This window comes from Procambarus clarkii, chromosome 20 (assembly GCF_040958095.1).
Source record: "Procambarus clarkii isolate CNS0578487 chromosome 20, FALCON_Pclarkii_2.0, whole genome shotgun sequence".
Lineage (NCBI taxonomy): Eukaryota > Metazoa > Arthropoda > Malacostraca > Decapoda > Cambaridae > Procambarus > Procambarus clarkii.
In genome coordinates, this window is record NC_091169.1 from 27,101,369 (window position 1) to 27,115,209 (window position 13,841).

At 47.4% G+C, this 13,841-nt stretch overlaps 1 protein-coding gene and 1 long non-coding RNA gene across 3 annotated transcripts in view; both read right to left on the bottom strand.

The window, feature by feature from the left end:
* Positions 1-4,406: 4,406 nt before the first annotated feature.
* On the bottom strand, positions 4,407-7,946 carry LOC138366901 (uncharacterized). 2 transcript variants are annotated; one of them, XR_011229240.1, is made up of 4 exons: positions 7,452-7,946; positions 5,142-5,299; positions 4,819-5,011; positions 4,407-4,610 (listed from the first exon to the last, which is right to left on the bottom strand). It is a non-coding gene; the product is annotated as an uncharacterized lncRNA (long non-coding RNA). The 2 variants fall into 2 exon arrangements; XR_011229241.1 differs by lacking the exon at positions 7,452-7,946 and adding an exon at positions 6,789-7,400.
* A 1,860-nt stretch (positions 7,947-9,806) lies between these two features.
* The window catches only part of LOC123755383 (uncharacterized), a 246,532-nt gene continuing 242,497 nt past the window's right edge, over positions 9,807-13,841 (bottom strand). The window contains exon 6 of the mRNA XM_045737958.2: positions 9,807-13,763. Within this exon, the coding sequence (XP_045593914.1) occupies positions 13,537-13,763 (227 nt within the window). The 3' untranslated portion in view covers positions 9,807-13,536. The remainder of the gene's footprint in view (positions 13,764-13,841) is intronic.

The window sequence follows — 13,841 nt, forward strand, 5'->3', positions numbered from 1 at the left end:
AGGATGGGCGTGGGGGGCCACTACCACCCTCAGGATTTGCGTGGGGGGCCACTACAACTCTCAGGAGGGGCGTGGGGTCCACTACCACTCTCAGGATGGGCGTGGGGGACCACTACCACCCTCAGGATGGGCGTGAAGGCCACTACCACCCTCAGGGTGGGCGTGGGGGGCCACTACCACCCTCAGGGAGGGCGTGGGGGCCACTACCACCCTCAGAATAGGCGTGGGGGGCCACTACCCCCCTCAGGATGGGCGTGGGGGGCCACTACCCCCCTCAGGATGGGCGTGGGGGGCCACTACCCCCCTCAGGATGGGCGTGGGGGGCCACTACCACCCTCAGGATGGGCGTGGGGGGCCACTACCACCCTCAGGATGGGCGTGGGGGGCCACTACCACCCTCAGGATGGGCGTGGGGGCCACTACCACCCTCAGGATGGGCGTGAGGGGCCACTACCACCCTCAGGATGGGCGTGGGGGGCCACTACCACCCTCAGAATGGGCGTGGGGGGCCACTACCACCCTCAGGATGGGCGTGGGGGGCCACTACCACCCTCAGGATGGGCGTGGGGGGCCACTACCACCCTCAGGATGGGCGTGGGGGGCCACTACCACCCTCAGGATGGGCGTGGGGGGCCACTACCACCCTCAGGATGGGCGTGGGGGGCCACTACCACCCTCAGGATGGGCGTGGGGGGCCACTGCCACCCTCAGGATGGGCGTGGGGGGCCACTACCACCCTCAGGATGGGCGTGGGGGGCCACTACCACCCTCAGGATGGGCGTGGGGGGCCACTACCACCCTCAGGATGGGCGTGGGGGGCCACTACCACCCTCAGGATGGGCGTGGGGGCCACTACCACCCTCAGGATGGGCGTGGGGGGCCACTACCACCCTCAGGATGGGCGTGGGGGCCACTACCACCCTCAGGATGGGCGTGGGGGGCCACTACCACCCTCAAGATGGGCGTGAGGGGCCACTACCACCCTCAGGATGGGCGTGGAGGGCCACTACCACCCTCAGGATGGGCGTGGGGGGCCACTACCACCCTCAGGATGGGCGTGGGGCGCCACTACCACCCTCAGGATGGGCGTGGGGGGCCACTTCCACCCTCAGGATGGGCGTGGGGGGCCACTACAACCCTCAGGATGGGCGTGGGGGGCCACTACCACCCTCAGGATGGGCGTGGGGGGGCCACTACCACCCTCAGGATGGGCGTGGGGGGCCACTACCACCCTCAGGATGGGCGTGGGGGGCCACTACCACCCTCAGGATGGGCGTGGGGGGCCACTACCACCCTCAGGATGGGCGTGGGGGGCCACTACCACCCTCAGGATGGGCGTGGGGGGCCACTACCACCCTCAGGATGGGCGTGGGGGGCCACTACCACCCTCAGGATGGGCGTGGGGGCCACTACCACCCTCAGGATGGGCGTGGGGGGCCACTACCACCCTCAGGATGGGCGTGGGGGGCCACTACTTCCCTCAGGATGGGCGTGGGGGGGCCACTACCACCCTCAGGATGGGCGTGGGGGGCCACTACCACCCTCAGGATGGGCGTGGGGGGCCACTACCACCCTCAGGATGGGCGTGGGGGGCCACTACCACCCTCAGGATGGGCGTGGGGGTCACTACCACCCTCAGGATGGACGTGGGGGGCGACTACCACCTTTAGGATGGGCGTGGGGGGCCACTACCACCCTCAGGATTCGCGTGGGGGCCACTACCACCCTCAGGATGGGCGTGGGGGGCCACTACCACCCTCAGGATGGGCGTGGGGGGCCACTACCACCCTCAGGATGGGCGTGGGGGGCCACTACCACCCTCAGGATGGGCGTGGGGGGCCACTACCACCCTCAGGATGGGCGTGGGGGGCCACTGCCACCCTCAGGATGGGCGTGGGGGGCCACTACCACCCTCAGGATGGGCGTGGGGGGCCACTACCACCCTCAGGATGGGCGTGGGGGGCCACTACCACCCTCAGGATGGGCGTGGGGGGCCACTACCACCCTCAGGATGGGCGTGGGGGCCACTACCACCCTCAGGATGGGCGTGGGGGGCCACTACCACCCTCAGGATGGGCGTGGGGGCCACTACCACCCTCAGGATGGGCGTGGGGGGCCACTACCACCCTCAAGATGGGCGTGAGGGGCCACTACCACCCTCAGGATGGGCGTGGAGGGCCACTACCACCCTCAGGATGGGCGTGGGGGGCCACTACCACCCTCAGGATGGGCGTGGGGCGCCACTACCACCCTCAGGATGGGCGTGGGGGGCCACTTCCACCCTCAGGATGGGCGTGGGGGGCCACTACAACCCTCAGGATGGGCGTGGGGGGCCACTACCACCCTCAGGATGGGCGTGGGGGGGCCACTACCACCCTCAGGATGGGCTTGGGGGGCCACTACCACCCTCAGGATGGGCGTGGGGGGCCACTACCACCCTCAGGATGGGCGTGGGGGGCCACTACCACCCTCAGGATGGGCGTGGGGGGCCACTACCACCCTCAGGATGGGCGTGGGGGGCCACTACCACCCTCAGGATGGGCGTGGGGGCCACTACCACCCTCAGGATGGGCGTGGGGGGCCACTACCACCCTCAGGATGGGCGTGGGGGGCCACTACTTCCCTCAGGATGGGCGTGGGGGGGCCACTACCACCCTCAGGATGGGCGTGGGGGGCCACTACCACCCTCAGGATGGGCGTGGGGGGCCACTACCACCCTCAGGATGGGCGTGGGGGGCCACTACCACCCTCAGGATGGGCGTGGGGGTCACTACCACCCTCAGGATGGACGTGGGGGGCGACTACCACCTTTAGGATGGGCGTGGGGGGCCACTACCACCCTCAGGATTCGCGTGGGGGCCACTACCACCCTCAGGATATGCGTGGGGTGCCACTACCACCCTCAGGATGGGCGTGGGGGGCCACTACCACCCTCAGGATGGGCGTGGGGGGCCACTACCACCCTCAGGATGGGCGTGGGGGGCCACTACCACCCTCAGGATGGGCGTGGGGGGCCACTACCACCCATCTGGATGGGCGTGGGGGCCAACTACCACCCTCAGGATGGGTGTGGGGGCCCACCGCCACCCTCAGGATGGGTGTGGGGGCCCACTACCACCCTCAGGATGGGTGTGGGGCCCACTACCACCCTCAGGATGGGTGTGGGGGCCCACTACCACCCTCAGGATGGGCGTGGGGGCCAACTACCACCCTCAGGATGGGTGTGGGGGCCCACCGCCACCCTCAGGATGGGTGTGGGGGCCCACTGCCACCCTCAGGCTGGGTGTGGGGCCCCAACTACCACCCTCAGGAGGATGGGTGTAGGGGTCCACTACCACCCTCAGGTGGATGGGTGTAGGGGTCCACTACCACCCACAGGAGGATTGGTGTAGGGGTCCACTACCACCCTCAGGAGGATGGGTGTGGGGGTCAACTACCACCCACAGGAGGATGGGTGTAGGGGTCCACTACCACCCTCAGGAGGATGGGTGTGTGGGTCCACTGAGGGTGGCAGTGGTCCGCACACACGTCCTGTGGGTAACATTGGACTTGTCCATCGTGTGGGTGGTAGTGGTTTCCATTGACTTACCATTCTTGCTTTGTAAGTAGAAAATCACCTTCACCCATGTAAAAAATATCACTTCACATTAAAACCTGAAGATGGAACAAGGTCACTGAATATACTTTTGCCTTTAGTAATGCAATACTAAATGCCGTCACCAGTTATCTTTTGTTCCAAATTTTAATTACCTAACAAAAGTTCATGCCTGTTAAATTCTATGGAAACTTATTTTAAAGTTTCCATACACAACTTCAAGATAATGGGAGGGGAGCGTTAAAAACTAGAAATTAAATAAACTGTTCCATCTATGAATATGCATCGTGTAGAAGTAATAGTTCACAGATTTATTGCTCAGTCATACAGGGTCATTATATAGAAAGCAATTCTGTGGATAGTGAAGTATAGGCAACTAAGGAAGCGATTCAATTGCGTTGTTAAGTTGCCAAATTGGAATGGGTTTAAATATAAAAACCTGTACAATTTTAGAACACTGGAAAGTCGAGGCAGCGTTCAAAAACAAAAACCACGCAAACAAAACCTTTGTACTGAAGGCATTTATCTTAAGATGCCTAGCGAGGTCACTGGGAGAGACCCAAAATAGTGCCACAACCAGGTTTTACAAATAATCCACCTACATTGGTCTAAAGTGGGGTGGGGGGGGGGGGGGGAGGGCGAGTACTACTGATGTACACAATGTGATTCACATTCCCCCCCCCCCCTCTGGGTTTTCCCCAAGTCGTGACCTTGGGGTCACAAGCCATTACTTCAGGTTGTTAGTGGCAAGCTGTGTAGACCACTATGCACTAAGAAACCCTCTGGTTAAGGTTATTTAAGATGATTATGAGCTAGTTTAAATTTTAATATTTTACAGCGTCAACATTCGGGGAAGTCAAGACATTTTCTGGGTCAAAAATATATCAAAAGCTGGTCTTTGACAACGGCCTTGACGTGGTGACAGGCAATGTGTCATTTCACGACGTTCTTAGAGATGTTCAGTACCAGAGAGTCCTCGTTGCCTTCCCCGTTGTCTGGCTGTGGTCGCCCGAGCCTGGGGACGGGAGGGGAAGAATTATCAACTATTTTATTACTTAACATTAAAGACTTCAATCTTGTGAAGTTAATTTCATCTGTTGCAGACCTCTACAGCCATTGAAGCCCTTATGAGTAACCTACACTTTAAAATCTACCAAACGCCCCCGTATGTTATGATAATTTGAGTTATATGACTGTAATAAAGTAAAACAAGCCATACTGACCCTCCAGTGAGAGACCAGTTTGTGCAGGAGAATGTGTACCCGGCTGACCACCTCCAGGTGGTCACGACTTGAGAATGGTCCAGGACGGACCGAAACGTCGTCGTCCCTTCTACTTCTAGTGTGTGGTCTTTTCAACACCTTCAGGTCGTTGTGGACAAGCGGGAACGAACGAAGCACATGAACGGGATCCCACCTAACAAAACATGTCAGAAAATATTTCTTTGCCATTTAGTAAATAGTCCAACAGGCTGACCATATTTTAAAATTTATAATCCGAAATGCATGTGCCTTAATCATGTTAAAACACCATTAACCAAACTCACTTCTGGCGTTAATGCCGAAGTATTTCTTATCCATGACACTACCTAGCTGGAAGCCTCTGCCAAGACTAGTAGTAAGATTTTGCTTTATTCCAGCTGTAGGCATTAGTATTCACGCACCATGAGAAATTTTAGTCCCCATCAGCCCTCGTTTAATAGACCTGAAACGACAAGTAGTGCAAGTGGACGTATTCTGGAATACGAGAATATAAATGAAATAAATACGAGAATACGTATATAAATACGAGAATAAAAAAAAAACGATTCTTCGCGGCAGGGGATCGTATTCCAGGGACCATAGGATTAAGGACTTGCCCGAAACGCTACGCGTACTAGTGGCTGTACAAGAATGTAACAACTCTTGTATATATCTCAAAAAAAAAAAAAAAAAAAAAAAAAAAGAAAGAGATTTAAGATTGCAGTAGGGTTGTCAAAAGGCAAGAATATGGTTAATCAGACAAGTCAAGGTTAAAATTATTTAAGAACAACCATCTTACATCTAATATCTACACGGGAAAGTAAGCTAAACCGGATTTGTTTAGTGTTAGGTTAAGTTAAATTAGGTATCTTAGTTACTCTTATCCAAGATACTTCAAAACTTTATTAAGCCTCTAGGTTAGGGTTGTAGATAACCTAGCTGTTTGTAGACATTCTAAATTAGGCTGAAATTTTGTTGGGGGGGGGGGGGGGGAAGGGGCTGATTTGGTTTATTTTTTTAAACTTTAGCAATGGTTTATCAACTGTACGTTTTTTTAAAACAGAATAAATTAGCATTGACCTAGTAACTAGAACAAACAGTCAACGTGCATGGCTATACTGAACATTACCAATGTTCTGAACTGCTAGAGCAACACTGGAGAAGTGTCCGGAGACTAACATCTGAATTTTACTTATGTTGTATTTGTCAGGCTTCAGACTGCCTTGTATAGACCCCCGGGGCACTGACAATTTAACTACAAACCGGTAGTTTAGGTTAACCATCTTTTAAGATCAATGATCAGCACGATTTATTTCGTTTAATCGTTATTAGAACTATATTCACAAATCATTTATTCAAATCAACTGAAATGCTACTCTAAAAAGGAAATTTTACGATTAGTGCAAGACATTTACATAATTAGCGTTAACGGGAAACTTAAGCCCAACACCATGGATGGACATCTTAAACTATTAACGTATTCCGATTCATAAATAAAAATCACTTTACACATTACGTTTCTAGCCTGCTGAATTTGAGCAATATTAAGATGTTCGAAATTTAATGTTTGCTGTTGTAGTTTTAATGTTTTAAAAACCTAACCTCATTATATACATACAGAAACTTTCTATTTATCCGAATTGTTAAGATCGCAGGCCAGACGTTAAGGGCTAGCCTCTCGCATGATACAAGTGGGGTAAAGGAGCGCCACAGGCCAGTTTGGGTCTGCTGTAGTGCCACACGCAACATTATGCGCACTAAACCCAACTTTTGATTTGTCAAGGTAACTGAAATAGTGATACTTTCCCCCATACACTTTACTACTTCCAGTACGTGGAACCAAGAAGGGGACGGGGAACAAGAGGCAGGGGAAGGGACGCAGCAAAGGGCAGGGGGTGGGGAGAGGCAGCAAAGGGAGGGAGGGGAAGGGCAAGGGGGTATCCCCCACATACAGGTCAACCCCAGGAGACGAAGCTGGAACTGTATACCAAAAGTGAGGTAAAACACACTGAAGTGCAGTTTGGCTCAGCGTCACTTTTATATCCAGCAGCCAGCCAAACCCGGCCGCTGATTGGTTGACATTCACCCTAAAACTCACCCCCATTGGTTAACATTTTGCGAGTCTGAAGTGTCAATTATCAATGGCCAACAGCCACTCCTTCACTTCCCCAAATACGAACGAGTCTAATGAACCAATAATGATCGCCAGCTTGAATGTTTGAAGATGTTAATTTCGAAATCTAATTAAAAGACCAAATTTTACAATCTATTGTAAATGTTGCAACAGAACAACAGGTACAACAGAGCAGCATTTTTAATAGAATCGGCAGTGTCGTAATCGTCGGTCAGTCAAGAACTGTTAATGGCCGCTCCACAACTACAGTATACAATATACAATAACACACTAACAAACCCAACAGCCCAAAGTTCCTGATACAACACTGGATGATGTTAAATATTTGCTTTCAATTGACTTAAGATATTGCTCGTTAATGACAAATTAAAGGATTTTAACTTAATGAAATGTGAACATTTATGCTTTATAATAACTATTAACGTCCAGGATGACATTGTTCAGAATATTATTCTGCACAAGTGGCGTCCTCGACGATCACCATGTGACGCCGGATGGATCCTCGGCGCTCCTCTCGTCTTGAAAACAATATTTCCCGTCACCTTCCTCGCTCCTCCTATCTCCGTCTTCCCAAGGTACTCCTCGAGTGTCTGGAGTATAACTCTTAAGACGAGTCTTGGATGTTAGGTGGTTCCCATCTCCTTCCTACACGCCATCTACACGAGTCAGTTGTACCAACTGAGCGTATTACTTGGTGTATACTATTTTCAGAGTAAGAAGTATAATTATACGAATATATCGTTTCTAGTGATGTTTAATGTATTTAATGCCCATTTCAGAAAGTGTTTGGTAGTGTTTATTACAGAGAAAGTATGGCTTTTGTGTCGTAACTACGCGGGAGGGTTGGCTTCCGTGTGTCCAGGGAGCGCGCAAATGCCACACTGAGTGGATATGACAACTTGAAGTTCAGTAGTAGTGTTTGTTTACTTGCGGCGATGTTGTTTGCAATGAGTCTGGTATTCATGTGATGTATTATCAAGTTGTGTATATATCAACGTGTGTGTGTAAGAGTGGTCATAAGCCCATAATCATTTGAAATTATTAAATGTATCTTGTCTGTACTTTTTGTTATATGTCTCCCACAGAGTAAACTGGTGTTTCATTCTTTATAAAAAAAACAGTTGTTTTAATTAATGATTCCTGTAGTTAGCACTTGTGGGAACAGGTCAATAAGGAGCTTTAGAACCTGCTTCCAGGAACACGAGCTTTACCAAGAGCGAGTGGTAATAGAAGTCGACGTTGTTGTTGTTGTTGTTGTTTAAGATTCAGCTATTTGGAACAAAAAGTTCGAAGTAGCACGGGCTATGGTGAGCCCGTAGTGAACTTACCTGGCATAGGAGCGGGGCTGTAATTTGTTTGAGTGGTCGACGAAGTTGGTATTCAACAGGAAGTTAAATGGTTAACAGCATCTTTTGGAGCTTCGGCAACATGTGTCAGACTGGTAGGAACAATGTAACTCTGAATCAATGAACTGTGCAAGGTAGCAGTGTAAGTGAAAGGCATCAGTCATGACAGTAGCATCACAATATGACAAATCAAAATATTGACCAGACCGCACACTAGAAGGTGAAGAGACGACGACGTTTCGGTCCGTCCTGGACCATTCTTAAGTCGATTGTCTTCACAATCACACTTGACATTCCCAATCGACTTGAGAATGGTCCAGGACGGACCGAAACGTCGTCGATTGCCTTCAAAATCGCACTTGACATTCACAATCGACTTGAGAATGGTCCAGGACGGACCGAAACGTCGTCGTCCCTTCACCTTCTAGTGTGTGGTCTGGTCAACATTCTTCAGTCACGTTACTGGGACTCATCGCCTGCAAATCAAAATACTTTGCCAATGCAGGTGATTACATGACATTAGATGTTTGCTATAAACTTCAATCTCGTTTCAAGCTTGATTAAACGTAATTTAAAAATCTCTTATAAGATATCTATAGTCACTTAAAGGTCACAATAAAACAACTATTCACATTTAAATAAAGTAAATCCGATTTTATTGATAAATTATTTGTATATAACAATAAAATGAATGCAAGTAATTGTGATGATCTCAGATTAGTGTGGCACTTACCACAGTGTGTTTTGATAAGTCAAAATCTGCAATCAATCATATGGAACAGGTGTGAATGCATTATACATACATGTGGTGACAAAGCTATGTTTATGCATATATCGCATAGTGGTTGAACTAATATATCAGTGTTTTATTTATGCGGCTTTCTAGCAATCCTAAAATATATATATGCCAACCGATATACGCAAACATTAAAAATAACGCATGCGATATACATGGTGAAATCACAAGAACGTGATTTAGCTGAGAAAATACTGAGGTTGTAGGATGCGCATCGAACCTGCGTCTCGAGAAAGAGAGCCCAAGGATTGCGGGTTCGATCCCATTGTATAGCCTCGATATTTTCTAGTGTCATATGTTGTCACCTGGTCAATTTTTTTTTATACAAAGTAATCCCACTTTTGACAAATACTACCTACTACTAACAAATCATTCGGTATATTACTATTTCTCAATATATCTTTTATAAACCTAAACTGTTGTATAAAATCTATTGAATAATATAGACTTCACCATATGAAAGACAAATGCCAAGGGGGTCATGACGGTGTTATAAAATCCGTATATATATATATATATATATATATATATATATATATATATATATATATATATATATATATATATATATATATGTATATATATATATATATATATATATATATATATATATATACATATATATACATATATATATATATATATATATATATATATATATATATATATATATATATATATATATATATATATATTTTAACAGATTTTACAAGATGACAGTTGATATGTAGTCATATTGACTACGTATCAATAAGGAATCTAATACATACAGAAATCTACTCTGAACGTTGAAAACGCCCTCTTCTCATCTAGAGAATTATGTTGACAAAGCATGTTATCACAAGTGAAATGCCCAACAGGTTCCGAGATCACTGCTGATGCCAGAGTGCCGCTGAAGGCGATCACTGCCACACAGGTGTATCGACAGGCCACAGGAGAAACCCCAAACATAAGGCAGTCAGCCAGAGGCTTAGGCCCTGTGGAGGTAGATGCTGAAAAAATGGTAATTTGTCGCCAGCAAGCCACGATAACACATTCTTACACTCCTGTGTTGACCAGACCACACACTAGAAATTGAAGGGACGACGACGTTTCGGTCCGTCCTGGACCATTCTCAAGTCGATTACACTCCTGTGTTTTAATGCCATCACTAACATACTTTCTTGGCAAGGTGACATGACTGCAATCCTGTCACCTGAAGGCATTACCATGGTCTGTCATAGTGATCCTTAATCCCAGCCAAACCTCAATAGAAATACTTTATCCAATCGTCATTTCAAACTGACCAAAAAAAATTTTTTTTCTTATAAATACTAAAGCTTTTTGTTTATAAAAAGCAATTACCTTGTTGCTGACAAAGTAAAGCAAGTGTAAAAATTCAAGATTAAATTTAATTTACTACTGGTTGACTGTTGCTGTGTTAAGCTTCGCAGTTAGCCAACGTGTTTAGCAGCTATTGCCAACCCGTTCTCAGGAACCAAAGTACATATGAAGACATATTTCTTAGAGTACCAAGGCTGCGTATATTCAAAGTTCACCTGTGATATACATAACTATCACCTATGACTTCTTTCTTCACTATTTTGGATGATTTTTAAAGCTTCTCAGAAATAAAAAAAAAGTTGCACTAAACTATTACATATAATAAAATCCTATAATAGGATTTAGCTCGATTTATTTATATAATAGGATTTATATATAATCCTATATAATAGGATTTATACAACATTATATACACTAGTGAATGCTCTAAAAACAGAGAGAATGGTTCGTACGAACGTTTCAGATATCTGTAAATATTTCATTCAAAATGATCTGCTACCAGAAATCTTAGCTAAATAACCATACTCCATACTGATGGGTACTCCATACTCCATCAGTATGGAGTACCCACAAGATGGGTATAGAGTCCACTATCACCCAAACGATGGGGATGAGGCCCATTACCGCACACAGGATGGGTATGGGGGTCTACCTCCACCCATAGGATGGTTATGGGGTCCACTTTCACCCACATAATGGGTATGGGGTCCACTACTACCCACAGAAAGGGTATGGGGTCAACTACATACAGGATACAGTATACAGGATGGATATGGGATCCACTACCATTCACAGCATGGGTATGGGGTCCACTAATCTTTACAGCATGGACATAGGGTTCACAACTAGTCAAACGGATGTGTATGGGGTCCACTATCACTTGTAAGATGAATATGGTGTCTAATAACACATGCAGGATGGGAATAGGGTTAACTATCACCTATGGGATGAGGTATGGGGTACACTCCCGCCCACAGGATGAGTATGGGGTCCAGTACTGCCCACAGGATGGGTATGGGGTCCACCTCCACCAACAGGATGGGTATAAGGTTCACTACCACGCACAGGATGAGTTTGAGGTCCACTACAACCTGTAGGATGGGTATAGGGTACACTACCACAAGGTAGATGGGTATGGGGCCTATTACCGCCCACAGGATAGGTAAGGTCCACTGCCGCGTACAGGATGGTTATGGGGTTCACTACCACCCACATCATGGGTATGGGGACCATACTATAATAATAACTTTTTCAACTATTTCCATTTAAGTAAAGAGAGCATTCAGCTATTAACAGCTATCCTCATGGTTGACTACTTCACTAAAATCTTAATAATTAAGCCTTAAAATCATCCAAAATACTGAAATAAGAAGCCATAGGTGATAGCTATGTACACCAAAGGTGAACTATGGATATCTGCAGCACTGGTTCTCTAAGTAACATGTCATCATAGGTACTTTGGTACCTTAGGACGGGTTGCTATTGCGGTAGAACACTGTTCGGTGAGCAAAATATGCCAAAGAAACGTAGAATCGACGTAGATTCGACGTAAATTCGACGTGGATTCGACGTTGATAATGATATTCTTGCAAAATCTGCCCAATGGGTGCCGGTCATAATCCCGCTGCTGGAGAGCTCGCACGACAGAACTCTCTAGAATGATAAAGTTTGTTTTAGGCGTGGCAGTGATGAATACATTGATATCTCAAATATTTACATCAAACATGGTTATTGCTACTGAGACATCATGAAGGCTCGATAGCGGAACACAAGCTGGGTGTACTCTAACGGGAGGATTCACTCTAGTGCAATCAGTAACTCTTATAAAAACAAGTGGTTACTCGTGTCTGATAAACAATGCCACTCAGCCAGTGCCCCTGCGTTACTCAAGGGCTGCTTCTGCCTCTCCACTTCGTAAGATAACTAAATAATTGCGAGAGAAAACGAGGATATTATATACTACAGTACGGTGACTGTAGAACATAATTAGAACATCCTCATGACTAGAACAGGCGGCGATCCTGAAGCAGCTATACGGCAGCAGCTGCAGACCATCATTATCCAGATAGTAGTGGCGATCCACAATCGTTTCCAGATATCTCATCACTTTTGGACGGCTATTCTCTGTTGACATACACACATGATACCTATCATACCATCTTAGAAACAAGGGATGTGTTGGAGCTGACGGGAGACCAAGAGCTACAGGAGTCTTGAGTCCAGTCATGCTGGTGTATGGTCATATGTCACCTCAACTGACCCCAACACACGTGTTGTAATGTTGTTGTTGTTAAATATTCGCTACCCGGAACAAAAAAGTTCCAAGTAGCACGGGCTATGGTGAGCCCGTATGGTGTGGTAATGGTTTGTGTAATGACAGGCCTACCACAGCTCTACTGCTGATGCCTACCACCAGCTACGTCACCACATGAATCAACTCCATTCTTCCCTAAGTACCAGCACCTGCTCGAAGCGGATTTGCATGTGCTCTCGTCATCACTCTAGCTTGAGAGTTGTCATGCAGTGTCGTCGAATAAATGTGAAAAGATTTGGGCTCCCTGTTTCAGGAGCCGAATGTATTCGACCACCAATCTAGCTTAGTAAACTCTATTCAAGGTTAATTTTGTTAAGTATCTTTGTTCTTAATACTCATTCATATCGCACAAACATCACGGAAAACCTTTTGTAAATATTTAATTTGGTGCTCCATATTAAGAAATCTAACAAAGAGCTCTAAATGGCAGATGCGTCGCAATTATTACGTTTTGCATGATGGCACCAGTTGATGGTGATAGTCATCGTCTCGTCAGCTATACCTCTTTAACGTCAACTGATGGTGATGGAGTCTACTGGATCAGCTATGCCTCGTCTTCTACTCACCCGAAGCCATCGCAAATCAAATTTGCTTTTCAGAGACAATTTTCTCCAAGGTACGATGCACAAATGTCCTTATTCTCAAGCAAAGTCACTGAAGAAAGTTCATAGCATCTTCCTTTACTGGCCAAAGAGCTAAGCCTCATCTATTCACGTTGAAACAGTACACGTTGAAGATGGTAAGAGAATCACTTAAAAGATAATGTAGAATGTGTGACCACCGTCCCTCATACAGTCTGCTGACTCCGACAACCCTGCAGACTTGCCACCAGGGACACCAGCCCCACCATCATCACGGGTCGCACTCCCTGATAGCTGTCGGAGGCCGCGTTGCAGTACGACCAGTCGCAGGAGCACACGAAGCGAGTCAAGATGATGGTCTTGTAGGTCTCGCAAGTGTTGGTCATGATGGTGTCATTAGTGGCACAGTTCCGGTGGAAGCTCTCCAACTCACCTGCCAAAGAAGGATATAATGTCAACTCAACATTAACATTAAAATAAATATCGCAGTTTCAAGCGAGATGAACAGTTT